Here is an 18,419-nt window from a genome sequence, read left to right as displayed (position 1 = left end):
TTTACCCTACTCTCACATCGAGTATATTATCTTCGACTGTTTTTATGGAAGATACATTGTTATTGGTTCATCAGAAAAAAGTGCTTGATACGTTTGCCCCAAAGAAGGAGGTTCAATTAGTTTGTCAAACCTGCATTCCTTTTTGATATTTTATTTAATAGAACGTATAAAATAATGCTCCGAAGGTGATGCTGGGATTCACTAATCATGCTAAAATAAGGTTAACAGTGTTTTCTGCTTTCAAGACGGCACTGCGCGCGCCGTCTTGATATAAAAAAGAAACAACAGGTGCTGGGAAGGAGGTTGGAATCGGCTAACACCATCAATGACGAAGGCACTGTATCTAAGCATGCACTTACCCCTAAGCAACGTCATTTCCTTTCCTTTTCTTTTTTTTCATTATCATCCGTACTTTGTTGATTCATCTTACTTTGTTTAGAAAAAGAGGGAAACGTGAAGAGCGTAATAACTGAAAGTTTTCTTACCACTTTTTTATAAGGGCGTTTAATTTTTTCAGGCAAGGTGTTTACTTTAGAAGAAATTGAGGTCGAAATTGGTCTTTTAATAAGTTCTTAACTTTAAAAGCTTAAAAATATTTAAACTGTTACCAGCTATTCACGTATTTTCCATCCAATGATGCATAAAAGTGAAAAACGACTGTACAATACGATGAATATGATGAAATAACGAGAGAATAGCATAGTTAGTACTATGGAATTCATGCAATATCATGCTTGTATAGAGAGGAATGGAAAACCTTACTCGTAGCAAACGGGGGCGGGGATAAAAAAGATTACACGGATACGGGGATTATGTCAAATGAACCCCGAATATATTCGCTTTGTTTATCACGCAAATTTCACGAGGATAAACGCGAATCACTTCTTTGATTTCATAAACAGACGGACTGTTTCCTGTAAAAACAAATCTACTCTAAAATAATACTGGGGTTAATTAAGGTGTATGCAGCTAAGTATCTTAAATGTAATGCTACTTTAATTTAATATGCTGCTTAAAAGGACCTGCAATTGAAATTATTTTATCAGCAAAGAAGAGAAGGAAAGAAACAAAATGGATGCTCAACTTGACAGTTTAGATCTTGCAATGAACTACCAGCAAGAGGCTGTTTATAGTAATTCCAGCAATGACGACAATGCTGGTGAGATGTCTGAAAGGGTTTCAACCTTAGCTAGTGGCATTTATAGTGAATTTGAAAAAATGATTCAAAAACATGGCCCAGATGTTGTTGAGAATTTAATGCCAATGGTTGTAAATGTACTTGAGCAATTAGAATCATCGTATAGTGAAGGAAATGAACAAAGCATGGAATTAGAAATGATAGCTGAAGACAACGAACAACTGATAACACAATACGAAAGGGAAAAACAGTTACGAAAACTTGCAGAAGCGGTAAGTGTTTTATTTTGAGCAGATTTTGTTAGTAGTGGACAAAAATGGGTAATTAAAAAACTTAATGAGATATTCTAGTAATGTAGGTAATGACAAAAATAATTTGTTATTCTAAACGGACTTTCTGTCTATTACGTCCAGACCCCTCCCCATTTGAAAATGGACCATTAGACACTATAAAAAACAAAAGGATAGGGTGACCACTCCTTCTTAAGTTCCTTAAATAACCTTAGAAATAGAAAATATCCTTAAAAGTACTTAAATATACTTGAAAAATTGAAATTTTAGCTATTCTTCTTAATTTCTCCTTATCTCTTAATTTTTCTGATCGTAAATTTTTTGGAAGTGTGTTTATGGATTGTTCATCACCGGTGAAATAAGACATATTTCTCTGTTACCTGAAATTCTATATTTTCTATCTTTCAGGGCATAATTTATATTTGTATATTATCTTATCATAGAACATAGTATCAGTCTTGGTCATGAATGGCGTGCGATCGCACCCGCACTCCTCCGCACACGCCATGTGAAATTCGGGCGTGCTCTTTATCACACGCCTCGTTCTACTTCGTACACGCGCCAAGCAGAACTGAGCTATTTTAGAGTAATCCCTTACCCAAACTTTACCCAATACATAATTGTTCTTCCGCGTTAAAATGTATCTCTAAAATGTATTTCTATTAAATACCCACCTTCATTAAAATTGCTGACGTGAGATACATTTCAAATGTTTTGCGTCGGCATTGCGTCGACAATATTTTTTTTGTTTTTCAGCTGGCAAAAAATTTCTTCGTTACCCTTGTATTGATCTCCTTAAAACGATGACAAATGGAAATGCTATTTACGAACCAAAGGTCAGGGCATTATGAAGTTGAATATCGCAGAAGTCGCCGGTGACATGCTTCAAAAATACTTGTCACGGGCACAGTTTAATGCAAAGCAGAACTGTACAGGAAACTCAATTGAGAGTCTTCGCAGAACATTTCTTCTCACAAAACCAAGGGCAGGGCTTACTTATTGCCTGCTGTGTCGTGTGGGAGAGAGAACTTCTGGACTTCTTTTTAATACGATATACATTCTTGTCTAATACATTCTTGTCTAATACATTCTTATTACGAATCGAAAGGCACTGCAATTTTTCTGCTGCTTGAATAATTTTAATTAGTGACATGTTTATTTTATGTTTACTTTCTTTTTTTTTGTTTGTTTGGGGTCTGGATTAAAGTTGGTTATTCATTTTTCACATGCTTCATTCAATATGGCACCTTGTTGTGAACATGGTTTGTAAACATTTTGTTGCTAAAATAAATAAGTCAACAAACGAAAAAGAAGCAAATAAAAAGCAAAAAACAGTGCTTCAAAAACTCCGCGCTGCCGCTCTCCTGAATGTAATAATTGCACACCAAAATCATAAGCTAGGCGTTCGATACTGATCGCACGCCTGTATTAGTGTAGGCGTACGTACAACCGCACGCGGGTGCAAATATTTATGACCAAGACTGTAGTATGTAACATTAAAGATACAGAACTAAAATTGGTAAACTTAATTATCCTTATTTTTTTATTCTCGTTCGCAGCAAAATATCCTTAAAAAAATGTTAATTTTACTCCTTAATATCCTTACTTTTGTTCTCATTTTATTAGTGGTCACCCTAAAGGACAGCCATTGAGAATATCCTTTGTTACAGTCACTGACGAACTCCATTCTAATTGCAATTTTAGGCAAAGATGGACTAGCCATTTTCCACAGCTATTACCCATTGTTATTATTGTGCTACGAGGATGCCAATAAGCCACATACACTGTAGAACGTGCACCCCTCTAATTGCGCTTCGCTTTAAAATGCTGGCCTGAGTGCCAAAAGTCCTTAGGACTAGTTAAAATAATTACCAAAAACTTCATTTAAATGAGGTGTGCAAGTTATCATGAGATAACGCTGTTTATTGGCATGTATTGTTGTCTGGACTTTTTCTTTTGCTGACCAGCTGACTGGGCCTGTGTTGAAGGGCTCAAATGATCCTAATGCCAGATATTATTTGAAACAGTTTTTTAAGTTCTTTAAATTTATTATGTTACTTGGAAAAAAGGCATTTAAATATATATTTTTAAACAACATATTTGTCATGCCAGTTATGGTTTATAAGGCTTTGAACATTCATAACTTTAAAGCTTACCTCCCGAGAAAAATCAAGTTGACTTAAATCGATTCATAACATCTTCAGAAAAAACAATTTAACGTTTATTTTGTTAAAATCACTACTGTATTCAAGAAACCAGACAATTTTTACCTCATGTTTTTAAGCCTTCACCTCACTTGTTCGCCATTTTGCAGGTGAGCATTTAAGAGTATAATTATGCGCCTGACGTCACTAGTTAGAAGCTCACATTCGGACCCCCGGGATGAGAGGCAAAACTTTGCGGATGTGATGTGATGTGATTTGTAAAAAAAAGTTCCACACGTTGATGAATAAGGAACAATCCTTTTTTTAAATAGTAATATGGCTTCTTGCCCACTTACCTAGTTGTCTTAACCACCAAAAGAAACAAGGTGTATTTTTTTCAACTTTCCCAAAGATCCAAAACAACGAACTATATGGATCAAACTGATCAAGAGAGAGGATACACTTCCAAAGAATTTTAAGATCTGCGAAGCTCATTTTACTTCCGAGTTCTTTGACTTTAGAACTGAGTTTGAAAGAAAAAAACCAAAAGAAGAAGGTTAGAAGATTTTTTCATTTTTATCGTCATTCATCGAACTCATGCGCTATTATCTAATTCGAATACGTTTACATATCAAAACTCACTGATCAAATTAAAAATATTCGCGGATTCTAACTCGCAATAGCAACGACACTCCGCTTCGCTCGTCATTATCTTACACTTTCCACACTTGCACCACGTCCTTACAGCAACAGCAACACGTGAAGCGACTTCTTCTTAAATAGTATCCTCATCACAGCTCTCCCAACTGAAATCCGAGTCAGTGCTTGGTCTAGTATTTTGTTTAAACGTAAATATATATGGCACAGAGCCATTGATTAATGTTTTCCGTTTACAACCAAAACCTAATTTTACACAGTGTACTTCAAAGTGGACTTCACATACTTTTGTGTTCTTGTTTACTGTGAACACATCACACCTCCCCTTCTACGATATCTTGAAATGATGCTTACCCATTGTTTTCTCAAACTTGGATCCGATGGAAATGAAAACATTCCAATGCCTGTTTAACTCTGGGCTTATTAAGAGTAGAACTTTTGCATAACAGAACGCAACAAGAGTTACCAGGTCGAGAGGTTGATATACCTGGATAGATTAAATTATGATAAATTTCTTGCTGACCTTTTTGATTGCTACTCGCCATCACAACTACATATTCTTCTTTTACAAGACAAGTATGTTTTTAAATACATTATAAGTGGTTTCGTTAAAAAAAACCTGCAATCCTTTAGAGAAATACACAATAAAAGATCATTCACAACGCATAAAAGTATCACATTCACCAGCTGTATGTGATACTTTCAATGCGGAAGATGATTGACAATCTTATAACAGGTTACGTCAGAGCACTCACGGTGAAGAAATTTATAAAACAGCATTGCGGATGTTTTACCTCGTGTCGGAGGTGAATTTTTGAATCTTTGAATAGGCATTATTAACTTATAAGTGCGAATTAAGGAAAATAAACTTTATATTCATAAATCAGGTATGAATATGAGCCAATTTAGGTCAACTTAATTTTTCTTGGGAGGTAAGCTTTAATCTTGATTTTCTCAATTATAATGTTTATTAAAAAACGATTGTATTTACAACCATTAAACAACATTGGGGATTCTTCAAACTTAGTCAAGTAATCAAATTCATGATTTTAGGGTTTTTGACTTTACAAAAAGGTTATGCCATTATTTACAAAATACCTTGAATTTTACCCCTGGAATACACTTCAATCTTTGGGATATTTGAATCCAAAATTTAAAAATAACAACTCTTTTCTGCATAATTATTGGTGTAGATTTTCAAAACACTGTTATTTCTGGCACCGCAGTTTAGTGGTTATGACTCTCGCACTTTGTGGGGGGGGGACTGGGGTTTGATTTCTCTTGGCAGCAATTTAACATGGGTGAGTGAATGTTACCATGGTCCCGGGTAACCCAAGCCATGTGAGGGAAATTTGGGAGATGGAACACTGTGTAGGCTGTTGGATGTTGTTGGGAGTTGTCTAGTAGAGCGCAGACCCTAATTGGGTCTGTGTAGCTTAAAAAGGAGCATTAAATACTCTAGGACTCCGCATCTAAGCCATGGCCCCTCCTGGAAATAATGGACAGGGTATATCACTCGATATTTGTGAGGCTAGCCATGTATATAAAATATGCACATCTATCCATCTCTAGTTTTAAGTTTTTGCAAATGTTTAGTGCCGTATACCTTAGGCTTTCCTAAAGTTTTTAAACTAAATTTTCCCAAAATTTTTGTAACGAAATAAAAAACAACTTCAGGCAAAAAAAATTTCCCCGTATATCCAAGGTAAAATGATAGAATTGATTATAATCGCAAGCAGGTGATTTACATATGTTCTTTTACCACCGTATGGCTTCTCAAAAAATCTCCAAGAGTGAAAAAAAAATCCATCACATTGAGGTTGCTATTGCAAATATGGTAATTTCCTGTCCTCTGACCAATATACTTTTAGGTTTGATATGTTGGAAAAAAACATAAAAACATAAAAAAAGTCCCAAACTCAAATTTGGCACTATCTTTTTTTTGACTTAAGGTAATAAATTACAACCATCAAATTGCTTTTTTTGTTATGTTTTCCCCTTGGAGATTTTTTAAGTAATAAGGTTATTAAGGGACCATCCAAAAATTTTGAATGTTCTTTCAAATCATTACACAAATGCTACAAACTATTTTGTTTCGGTAAATAAAAGTCATATGAAGAACTTTGTTTCAAAAGGAAAATTCCAAACGAAGTTCACACAAACTTTTCACAAAGTTCACACAAAGTTTTTTACAATAGAAAACAAGGATACAAAAACGCAAAAGTCATAAAACAAAAGATTCAAACAAGGTACATAGTAATGTGATTTGCTTAAAAAGTTTTAGCAAATTTATTTTGATATTATAACAGAAAATGGTGTATTTTAGGCTTTATACAATCGTGTTTTATGATTTCCGAACAAAATATGGCATTGTTTATACTTCATACAATTGTTTTTTATGCTTTTAGAACAAAATTTTTCCAATCTGATCTAGACTGTATTAGGTCTAAACTTAAATTCCTCAGCATCAAATCTGTCCTTATTATCTCCTGCCAAGTCTTTCTAAGTCTACCTCTGGACCTTGACTATACTTTCTTACCCAATTATCCCCCTCCATTCTTTCCAAGTGCCCCAATCAACTCAATCTTTAATGCTATGGATTCTGAGCCTGATTCTTAGGTTATCTGAACTCTTTCTGTCTCTCAGACTGGCATTACACATCCACCTACCATTCTCATATCATTCCTTTCTAAACGGTCAAGATCTTTCCTGCTTCACTGCCCATGTCTTACTACCGCACAACAATTTTTACAGAGGCCTAATACAACCTACGTTTACTCAATAACAAGACTTTGTCACTTTCACTAGGAACAGAGGAAGTGACTCTAGACATAACACTTCTTTCAACACCCACTGTACTACCCAATAAGTAACAGAAGTTCTCTCACTTGCATACAAACTGAGTGTCAGCTCTTATCTTTCCTCCAATACCACTGCAACTGAGTTACTTTGAAGTTTGTTGTGCAAAATATATTTTACATAAATATAGCCCTTAAAACATGGCATTTCAAACAAAACATACAATATGTTGGGAAAGCAAACCTTAAAACTTTTCTTGATCCTGAATATTCTTATAAAGTTAATGCTTATAAATAAAAGGTACAGTAAAGTTATTTTTATGTTATTTTTTTATTGTTGTAGTTTAAGTATTGTATAGATTTAGCACTGAAAATCATTTTTCAGCCATGTAATTATCATCTCTCTAATTCTCATCTCAAAAACAATGGAAAATATCCAACAATTAATTTTTGATGATGTCAGTAATGAACTGTTGGTGCACAATTTTTTCTTTAGAAATTTGTTACCCATCTTGTGTGAAGAGCTTGAAACCCTGCTTAGGATAATGTATAGGGCCATGTATTTCCAACATACACATAGGAGTTGAGGGTTTATAAGTTTTGCTTACATTGGCAAAGACCTGCTAAAGGACAAAAATAATTTTTTTAGAAGTTTGTGTAGCTGTTGCCTCTGTTGTGTAAAACTTGAAATGCTGATGTGTAGGATTATGTATACTTGGGTTGCCCCAGCTTTGGAAAATTGGCCTAATTTTGGTTTCGAGGGGTCCCTAGTTGCCCACATAGGAGATGACGTTTTCCAAGTTAGTTGGCCTTAAAGTTATACCTGCATTGCAGTGGCTTCACTATTTTAAACAAAAACATTGATATCAATCTGATATATAAAGGTGGTGACGTTATGTCAAAATAAGTTGTTTGACGTTTAGCATATAAGATATAGTTACTCGCATATTTTAAGGAGAAAAAGTGAATGTCTGGATTGCCTCTTACAAAAAGACATAATCTTTACATTATTATAATAGATTATTTGTTATATAAATGTCATTAAAACATTTTAATTAAAATATATAAATTATATATATGAATAATATATTTTATATGAATTTTACCCCGTCTGGTAATATTGGAGTTATTCTCATGTTTGCCCAGAAATTTACATATCTCTTTCTTCTGAAAAAAATACACTTGTTTTAGAAATACCTTGAATATGAGGATTCACGAGAACAAGATAGATCTGAACTTCAAAGTGTAATCGAACAACTTGAGCACCAACGAAAGCAAGCAGAAAGCAAAATTAAAAACTTTCAAGACCAAGGTTTGTTTTTTTCTCTAGCGAGAAAGAGAGTATTTTAAAATCCGTTGGAAACAAATAAGTTATGTTTTCTTTTTTTCAAGTAAATCCGAATTTGTATGAAGTTCTAGATACAAATTAGTGGAAGCGCCTAGCTAAATTATAATGCCATAATAATACATTTTACTTATGTAAGTTGATAGGTTGGAAGAACGATGCAGTGAACAGAAAAGAGAATATGAAGTTTTACACACAAGGCACACAGAGGTAATATTTTTGTTTTATTTTACAATCTGATGATCCGTTTTTGTTTTTTTTCATTTGTAAGTAAGATATTGTCCTGTTAATGATGCATGTAATTTTGTTGTTCAGATTTAAAGTAAATATTGTGAATCCTATTGGCAGCCCTTCGAAATAGCAAAAAATTTTTGCAGCAAAATTTTGCCACCCTTAAGGTCAGCTTCGACAGCAAAACAAAAATCTTGACCACAAAATTTCTCCTTGTAGAGGTTTTAACAGCAGTAAAACTAAATATTTTATTTATATTATGCTTGTTCTAAAATTTATGACTCCCCCATCCCAATCTACCATCATAGACATGAAAGCAATAGATTAGTAAGTTGAAAAGACCTGTACTTATTATTTCTGTACTGGGTAAAACTTTGCTGTCTTCAAGGTCAACCTTGAGGGCTTTTAAGACTGCGTAACCTGAATGCCATCATGAATTCAGACAGCTGTATTTGTGACTTTTCCTAAAATTTACCTTGTTAAAATTTTTTAGTAATGACTGGTGAACCAGTTTAATACCTACCTCCCTACCTTTAATACCTACCTCCCTACTTTTAATACCTACCTAATAATATGTGATAGTCTTTACTGATGCCAGCAAATAGATATTCAAATTAACTGGAACTTTTGCTACATTCTTATGTAGAGGCATAAAAAAATTATGTACAACATCATATGTGTTTGATTCGATTTTTATAGATGCTACATGCTTACATGGAAAGAATGGAGATGCAAGCGAAAATGTCACCATCTTCTGCATCGTCAGAAACCAATCTCGGTTTTAGGTAAGTTTAAATATCATTGTCTAATAAGAGGCCACAAGATTTTTTTAAAAAAATTTAATAAAATTATAAGCTAATTTCGTACTTAAAACACAACTCCCTGGGGTGCTGCATGATTTTGTATTTTTTTTTGTTCACATTAAATTTTATAATATACTTTACAGCCATGCCTGACGTCACGTTGCATGATGTCTCCAAGAAAATTCACTTAGCCAGAAGAACAATAGAAAAGTTAAATAATTTCAATACCTGTACAATAACAATTAAAACAGGAAAGAAATTTATAACGAAAATATATAGGATGTGCTTTTGACGAACAGTTACAGAGATATAGATGTTTAAAGTGTTTTTGATGATGTTGTCAACATGCGTTTAGAAACGGGCCAGTTGACACAGCTTTGGGAAATTGGTCTCATTTTGGTCCTAAGTAACTGTGCTGAAGATTTTGTCAATTATTTCCATCTGTTTTCAAATTATTTAGCCTTAAACTTTAAGTGCATTGCAATGGTTTTTTTTAGTAACTTTAATAATACTATTGACATCAATCTTTGTGATGATGTAATGCTTAAATAGCAGATAAAGAGACACTTATTGATGCATTCTTTAGGAGACAAAACATCTCTTTTGGAAAGCTGAATTTTTGCCTTGTTTGGCGTTCTGTCACGAAAACTAAGCCTATTATTATAATGGATACCTGCTTTATGTGAAGATTTCTTTGATTCTTTTTTACCCAGTAAAACTAGTAATTTGTTTATAATAAATATTTTACAAACCCTCATGAATATATAATTTTTGAATAGTTTAATTAAAATGAAACAGATTTTGCCTTAGTTTTTACATTTGGTAAAAATTCATCTTTTTACCACTTGTTAGTGTAAGTCAGGGAGTGTCAATGAATTTGGAATCATGTTAATAATATTAGGCATTTCAATCATATGAATTCTCTTTAATGGTAAATGATGTATGTAATAATGTTTTATTTGATTAGGAAACGACTTGGTGTTGCGCAAGGTCTAGTATCTGCATCACAGCCAAACCTTGCTGTTCAAAGTCAACAGGAAGCATTAAAAAGTGCATCTTCAACTCAGATCTTAACAAAGAACACTGAAGTTGTAGAAAGTAGAAATGATTTATCGTTTGAAGATGAAGTAACAAATGAGGAGAAAGCATTTGTAGAAGGTCTCACCTTTTGAAAATTGTATAGTTCTTTTTTTCTGTAACTGTTAATTTAAATACTTTGTAACTGAATCAAAACAAGAATTATAAGTTGTAGCTGGTTATTTGAAACATTTTCATTTAGATTCAAAATTATCTACAAAACAACTAAAAAAACTTCCTGCACCTGATTTATCGCGTAGTGTATCACACGAGATTGTTAATACTGATAATGTAAAAGCTGATTCAACAGTTATACAGAGAAGTAAAGCAACTAGTGAAGATACAAATAATGACGAAAGTATGTTTTTTCAGACAGCCACTGACATATCTTCAGTCAAAGAATCAGAGATTTACCTTAGTCCAGAGGCAAAAGCCATATTGCATTCGACCCCAGAACTTATGAAAACTGAATCTAGAATTAATACAGTTGAATTTCAAGAAACTCCCACTATAGACATTCAGCAAGCACAAAAAGTACAGCAAAATAATGTGTCCTTGTTTGCAGAGCTTGAATCAGAGGTTGTTACACCATCAGATATGGAAACTAATGAAATGCAGTTAGTTGGTCAACAAGGGTTAAGAGAATTTAATTTATTGTTGGACGAAAATAAAGAATTGACTGTTATAAGGTAATATTGGAATTTAAAAACCTGTGCTTGTGCAAGACTTCATCCAATGGATGATATACAAGTATAGTATATCAGTGCTATAGTATCTATAAGATAGTGTTTACCTGTAGACCTAAAGTGCATATTAAACCAACTTTAGGTGTGTTTTAACTTACGTTTGCGCATTTTTAGAGACAAGTTGCAGACACAGAAAAATGACCTATTAAGGCGTGTTGAAGAACTTTCTGGGTAGGGAATGATCTTCTTAGCAACCACTTGCATGTTTATTTATTACCAGACAGCATAAAAGAATAAATTTCTTTGATGATAGTCGTCATCTGTCTGTTTGTCAGAGCATAAAGAGAATGATGTTATGAATGGAAAGATAATTTTTTTTATAAACTTTAAGTGGTATTATTTTAACTGCATCTTATTATTATGTCATCTACAAATATTACCTGCTTCTTTAAAAATTTATTCTTGATTGGGTCATTTATATATCCCCTCCAACCCATGCTAGCATGGAAAACGTTAAGCGGAGTATAATGATGATGATGATTTTCAAATCGTTTTGTTGTTTTCAGAGAAAATGAGCTGCAAGAAGAAGAAATGCATGGATTGCAAGCTACAAAAGCTCGCATGAAACTTAAAATTTCAGAATTAGAACAAACACTAAAAAAGTATGACATGTTTAAAAATATTCTGTTTACATTTCAATTTTTAAGATTTTTTTAATGTAATGCACTTGGGGAACTTTTATTTTTTATAGAATACGTCTTGAAAACGACAAAGCTCAGATACAATTGAAAAATAAAACAACTCAGGTGAAACAGATTTTTTACTTTACTTTAAAAAGTCATCTAAATCTTATAACCAATTGAAGAATTAAGATACCAAAGTCCATCTGGGATGATGTTACTAGTTTTCAGCTAAATGAGTAAAAGAGGCCTAAAGCAAAAAATTCTTATATGGTTTTTGCAATGAAAAATGCTTTCTCCTCCTATCTATCAGTATGTTTTATAAGCATAATTGGAAAATTGAAAAAAACAGTCCTATAATAAATTAAAGAATAGTTGGTATGTTGACTGTGAAAGAATATACTGATGCTTACCATGAATGACAATACAGGTCTATATAAACCTTTGCTCTTTAGGAGCTCATCTAGCATTTTGAAGGTTTCAAAACTTTTTAAACAGAAACTTTAGGCAAGCAATCCTTCTAAATAAATGTCTGGGGTGAAATTTTTCGTATGTAGTTTGCAATATTGTTCTAATTAATGTTGTGGAAGAGGAAACGTATAAAAAAATTTGTGTTCTCTTAAAGGAACAAATTTCATCTGCCAATCGCAAACGTTTCACACGTGTGGAGATGGCAAAAGTTTTGATGGAGAGAAACCAATACAAGGAAAGGTTAATGGAGTTGCAGGAAGCTGTTAGGTGGACTGAGATGATTCGGTTTGTACCTATTAGCTTTTCTGGAAACTTAAATATTTTTTTCTTATTTTGTATTAACGGTTTATTCGTAAACGAGTTTACATTGCCGTGCATATATTTACGATTTGAGACAGGTCTATTTTGTAAGTTGTTCCCAAATCTCTTTGTTTTTTGCTATTTCAAGTGCTTCTGTGATGTTAATGTTCAGCATGTCTTTAAGTTGCTGATCCATCATTTTTAACCAAGTTGTTTAAATATGTAGTCTCTTAAAATTATTAAATTTCTGAAAAACTTTGTGTTTTCCCCTAGAGCTTCTAAAGAAAATCATATTACAGCATTACAACAGAAGAAGAAGTCTTCATCTATCTGGAAATTGTAAGTTTCAACCTCGATATAATAAATACTAATAGTATCGTTGTTTTAAAGTTAAGTATTACACTATGTCTTGTTTGATTTTCGAGGTGGAACAAGATTACATGAAGAGTGTTTGCACCTACAAAACAAACTGTTAAATACTAACTTATTTTTAGATTCAGTAATCTTTTTGCAAGTTCGAGTGGCTCATCAACGACTTCCCCCAAGAAAGGTCCTCCTGCTCAGCCTATAAATGTTTGGTATGGTAGTCAAGGAAGTGTGCCTGTGGCACGTCGTCACACGTCAGTTGGTCTTGCAAACATGAGTAATTATCCAGCTAGATACAGTGGGGAGTCAGGTTTTGAAGGGTAAGCGTTGATGGAAAATAATAAACAGCTGTTTTTCTGAGCTAGACAATGAAGTAGTGTTGTTTTTCGTATAGGTTAACTGAAAGACAAAGACTGGAAAGAAAAGAACGTTATAAAATTGTTAAAGAGCATATAAATTCAGGTATTTGTCATCTGTCTGATTTAGATTATCCATTGAAAGATCTCTTATCTCATGTACTTCCTGAAAGCTGGACAAAATTTTTCTTTTTTTGAATCTTATCTTCGTATCTTTTCACTAATACAACATGCAATGCCAGTGAAGTTTTTTTTATTGTAAATATGCAGTCATCAGCCTGTTCAAACTATTTATTTTACTTAGAGGGAAGAAAACAAGCGTACGGATGGAGCTTACCTGCTAACTATACGGGAGATCAGAGTGGTCCAATGGCAGTGCCCATACCTGTTTATTGTCGACCGTTAAACACTGATCCCGCAATGAAGGTATATATATGCATACTTACATATTTTTATATCATTTTTATCCGATTTTGACTTCGTATTTTTATTTTACTTAATTTTAAATATGGCGAAGAAGAAGTTATTACGTTTTAAATTATATAATTTTTATTAATATTTATCTTTTCGCTGCTCCGCGGTTTCATCTTTATAAACTTTGAGTAGGTGCTTGTGACATACGCTAGTTTAGCTCATATGTAACTCATGTTATAATGTTAAACGTTAATTAAAAAGAAAGAAATGTAACATTGTAACCTTTGGCATCTTATATGTTTTTAGTCCTTCGTAGTATATCATTATGACACATTATGTACATAAAATGTTAGAATCTCGAAGTTGTGCGTAACTGAAATGAGATATCACTCATGATTATATAGTTCATGCACCACTCTTACAAATAATGATGGTGACAAAAGAACCATAATATGAAGTGGTAGTTTTTTGTGTATGTTTTAAATTAGTTTGATTGTTGTAATTATGATGGTTGATGAGAGGCCAAGCAGAATGATGGCATAAAGTTTACATTATCTGATTTTTTAGATATGGTGTGCATCTGGTGTAAACCTTACAGGAGGTCGAACAACTGGTGGTAATTTTGTTGGAGTCCCTCTAGACTTCAAGGAACCGTCCACGTCCACTGTTTGGATTGGCACAAGTACACATTCTTGCAGTAAAGTGACCATCATAGATTCTAACAATCCATCGGTAGCTCTTGATCAGTTCATAGTTTCATCTTCACATCTTCTCTGTATGGCAGCAGTGGCAGGACTTGGTATAGAAGATGCAGCTTCAGAAGGGGTTACGCGAGGTAACGTTACCGTTCTCTCTATATGTCAGATAGTCACTAAAAGTATAAACAAGACACTGCGTAGTATTAAGTTGATGTACTACTTTTTATTTAATATGTTTAGCTGATCTTCAAAGATCATCCCGACAAGTAGGATCTTCCAGTGGTCAGAGACAAAGTAAGACTTCTTTTTGTCTTAATATTTTATTTTCCTTTATAACTTTTCTATTTATAAACTCGTCACTGTTGCAAATATAGTGTGTAAACATGTTTTTAACACTTTTACTTTTTCTTTTAAGTGTCTCCTGATCACGCAGGAAGTGTGATGGGTATCCAAGCAGAGGAGGAGTCATTTCCTGATGATGATGTGGTTGACGGTTCCCATATTCTGAAAGTTTCAAGCCTCCTTCCTACTATGTGGTTGGGTGCACAGTCAGGAAAGTATGTTGATGTTGTTAATATTGACAGTCTATTGTCAATCTAGTGTCCAGATTTGTTTTTCCATGTAATATGTTTGTATATGGGCCCCCAAACAGGTGCCATATAGAAATATATTACATATAACAATGTAACATATTACATATAACAATGTAACATATTACATATAACAAATCTGGACACTCTATATTTTTGTGGCATCATCACTATGTCAACTGATGTCCGTCATTTAAACTATATCAGCACTATACGTAACATTTTTCGATGTTTTTCTATCATATTGCAGAGTGTACATTCATTCAGTGGTAACCAATTGGAAGAAATGCTTACAGTCAGCAAAACTAAAAGATTCTTTACTAAGCATTGTGTAAGTTTATAAAATTTATTTGAGACGTGTCAGAAATGGTAATTTAGTTAGCATTGGAGAATTAAATATAGTAAAGATTAGCTTGGGGAAAGCCAATATTTTTTGTATTTATTTATTTAGACATACTCATGGTCGAGTTCTTGCGGCACTTGCTGATGGTACTGTTGCTATCTTTCATCGCAAGCCAGGTATTTTATAGTTGTTCTTCTTGTTTAATAGATAGAAACTAGCAAAGCCATCTTCCGTAAGCTCGTAAAATTTGTATTACCGGGTGAACCCCCCTCCCTTAAAATATCGAAATTCTCCTTTACCTTAGACATAAACTTTCTTTGGCCACAACAAAATTTGCTTAAGAAATAGCAATATTTCTCCTAAATTCTCGCAACACCCCTACTTCTTTTTTTATGAAATTAATGATCTCCATTTATTACTTTTATCATGCATCGTTTTTTATTTTACGCTACTTTTTACAGATGGTCGATGGGACCTAAGTAATTATCACTTACTTGACCTTGGGCGTCCACACCATTCTATACGATGTATGACACAAGTCCAAGATCACGTGTGGTGTGGTTACAGAAATAAAGTTCAAGTGATCAACCCAAGAACGATGAAAATAGAGGTATTTCTTTTTGCCGTCTGCTTATTACGCACACGAATGGTTCATTCATGAGAAATGAGACGTTGTATGCCGTTGTTGGTTAATATCAGTATTATCGTTTTTTTAAGTTGATGTTTATTTGTAAAAAAATTGTGTAGGTAAAATAATGAAATAGCAACTTTTTTTTTGCGATTACTCACTTATAAATTGGTACTACGCATGATTCTTTATCTAGAAATCTTTCGATGCACATCCTCGCCGCGAAAGTCAAGTACGTCAGTTAGCTTGTATTGGAGACGGTGTGTGGGTGTCAATTCGACTGGACAGCACGTTGAGGTTGTACAATGCTCACACCTATCATCATCTGCAGGATGTTGATATTGAACCATACGTTAGCAAAATGTTAGGTAAGACTAAAAAAATATTTCTGATCTTTACTTTGAAATAAAATGTAAGTTGAAGTTATGTTTCAGATTCCTATCCACATGCATTTTAATTCTACATTTTAAATAGTATTAATATGATCCATTTTTAGGTACTAGTAAACTTGGCTTCTCCTTTGTTCGGATTACTGCTCTTCTTCTGACGGACGACCGTCTTTGGGTGGGAACGGGTAACGGTACTGTCTTATCTGTCCCATTGGTGTCATCAAGACCTTCTCGAGAGAGTGAAACTGATCCCACAAAACTTGCTTTGTCATCACCACACAATGGAGGTAGAGAAAAGCGCAGTGATTCACAAAGCTTGTTTATGCCTTACTGTGCAATGGTGAGTCTTAAAAATAAATTCTGCATCGCAAACTAATTTTTGTAATATAACTCTGAATACTCGATTCACAAACTAATTCCATGTTTTTATACTGCAGGTTCATGCTCAACTTTCGTTTCATGGCCACCGTGATTCTGTGAAGTTTTTTATTGCTGTGCCTGGCTCAGCAGCAAATGTTGAAGCCGCAAAGGCGTATTCCAATGCTGGTGCACGACCTCCAAGTCCTTCCAATGTTGGACCTAATAAAGGAGAGGATGGAAGTTTACTTGTCATGAGTGGAGGAGAAGGTGAGAATATACCATGAGATGCTCAAACTGATCTCCCAAACTAATTTATTGATTCCGCTCTCATCGACGTCAGACCCTTTTAAGATCATCACAACCTTAGCATCTCGTGATATTATTTTTGCCATCGGTTAGTTTTCCCTTGGGCATGTAGCTTTCATATGTTTCAACAACTCCTTTACTCTATTTTTTAGGTTATATTGACTTCAGAGTTGGAGATGACGAACCATCGGATCAGTCAAGTGAGACAAAAGGCGGAGTAATGGTCGAAAGAAGTCATTTGCTCGTGTGGCAAGTTGGAGGCAGTGAAGATAAGGTCATGTCATAATTTACAAACTGAGATTTTGTTTGTACAGTCACAGTTCAAGCTAGCGTTAGTATAATGCATCACTTCTGTCACAGAACCTTCATTTTTAAAATACACTTTATTTATATCATGATAATTCTTAAAAATGGTCTTAATTTCATTAGAAACTAAATTATTACAACGCCTTTATTTGTCTGGAAAGATATTAATTTTGATAACATTTGGTGCAAAGATTGTGAAATGATGTTCACTCATCGTTAGTTAGTTACTCAACCTTGTAGTTATTATGAAAATTCTTTATTTTGGTAAATTAGTACTTTTTTAAAACATTTAGAAAGGTAGCTAAAACTACTGCACCAGGATTGTATTATAATCAATGTGTTTATTTACATAAAAAGGTCGAAACTAGTCAAATCATAATTTAGTTAATTTGGATAGATTTGCAGTAAAATGCAAAAAGATTTCACGCCATTTTCGTAAAAAAAATGTGTTTTGTTCAGATAAAATGTTGCATCAACCATTTAGAAGAATGTGAAATAAAAAATTGCTAGTTTAGGTCTATTTTCACCCATTTATATATAACTAGACTGAAAGTCAACTGTAGCGTGCTTCAACTAGTTTGTGTTAGCAAGAGAAATCTTGATCACAAAAATTATTATAAGTTATGGTAAATTATATAGACGAATATTCTAAGTTCGATGTATTTTGTCGTTTATTACGTCATAAATAGGCTGTGTTTATTCTTAAAGTAATTTTTTTACCATGAACAAAATGAATTTATTTGTATAGTATTTAAAAACCCTCGTTTCCAGACTTCCGCTAATACTTTGTGCGGAATGTTTATGGGATCGTATTCTCTGTAAAAATCCATGTTGAATGAAATATAATATCCTACTGTGCGATGCGTTATTTTGTTATGTAGCCTTGAACCTGTTTTCAGAGGTCTTTACCTAAAGGGGATCCCGTCCCGATGTCTCAACAGATATAAGGTGCACTGATCACGAGGATGATGTGTCTCTTGCATTGTTTGGTGTATAGTTATTATCAATCTTTTACACAACTTGTTTTTTTTGTAGTTGAGCAA

General features: G+C 33.6%; 1 protein-coding gene across 2 annotated transcripts; it reads left to right on the top strand.

The window, feature by feature from the left end:
• Positions 1–854: 854 nt before the first annotated feature.
• Positions 855–18,234, top strand: LOC130655885 (C-Jun-amino-terminal kinase-interacting protein 3-like). Of its 2 annotated transcripts, XM_057458700.1 has the most exons (25): positions 855–1,410; positions 8,219–8,339; positions 8,512–8,582; positions 9,303–9,388; positions 10,374–10,564; positions 10,686–10,841; positions 11,049–11,172; positions 11,344–11,400; positions 11,736–11,831; positions 11,921–11,975; positions 12,475–12,605; positions 12,894–12,959; positions 13,115–13,306; positions 13,381–13,448; positions 13,647–13,768; positions 14,324–14,591; positions 14,695–14,748; positions 14,870–15,011; positions 15,295–15,375; positions 15,496–15,563; positions 15,849–15,997; positions 16,212–16,383; positions 16,512–16,744; positions 16,842–17,031; positions 17,223–18,234. In XM_057458700.1, the coding sequence occupies exons 1-25, from the start codon at positions 1,072–1,074 to the stop codon at positions 17,354–17,356; spliced, it is 3,366 nt and encodes a 1,121-aa protein (XP_057314683.1). In that variant the 5' UTR covers positions 855–1,071; the 3' UTR covers positions 17,357–18,234. The 2 variants fall into 2 exon arrangements, with proteins under 2 accessions (XP_057314683.1, XP_057314682.1); XM_057458699.1 differs by having other exon boundaries at positions 10,686–11,172.
• Positions 18,235–18,419: the final 185 nt, after the last annotated feature.

This window comes from Hydractinia symbiolongicarpus, chromosome 8 (genome assembly GCF_029227915.1).
Source record: "Hydractinia symbiolongicarpus strain clone_291-10 chromosome 8, HSymV2.1, whole genome shotgun sequence".
Lineage (NCBI taxonomy): Eukaryota > Metazoa > Cnidaria > Hydrozoa > Anthoathecata > Hydractiniidae > Hydractinia > Hydractinia symbiolongicarpus.
Note: the sequence above shows the minus strand (reverse complement) of the source record. Positions and strands in the feature narration are given on the sequence as shown.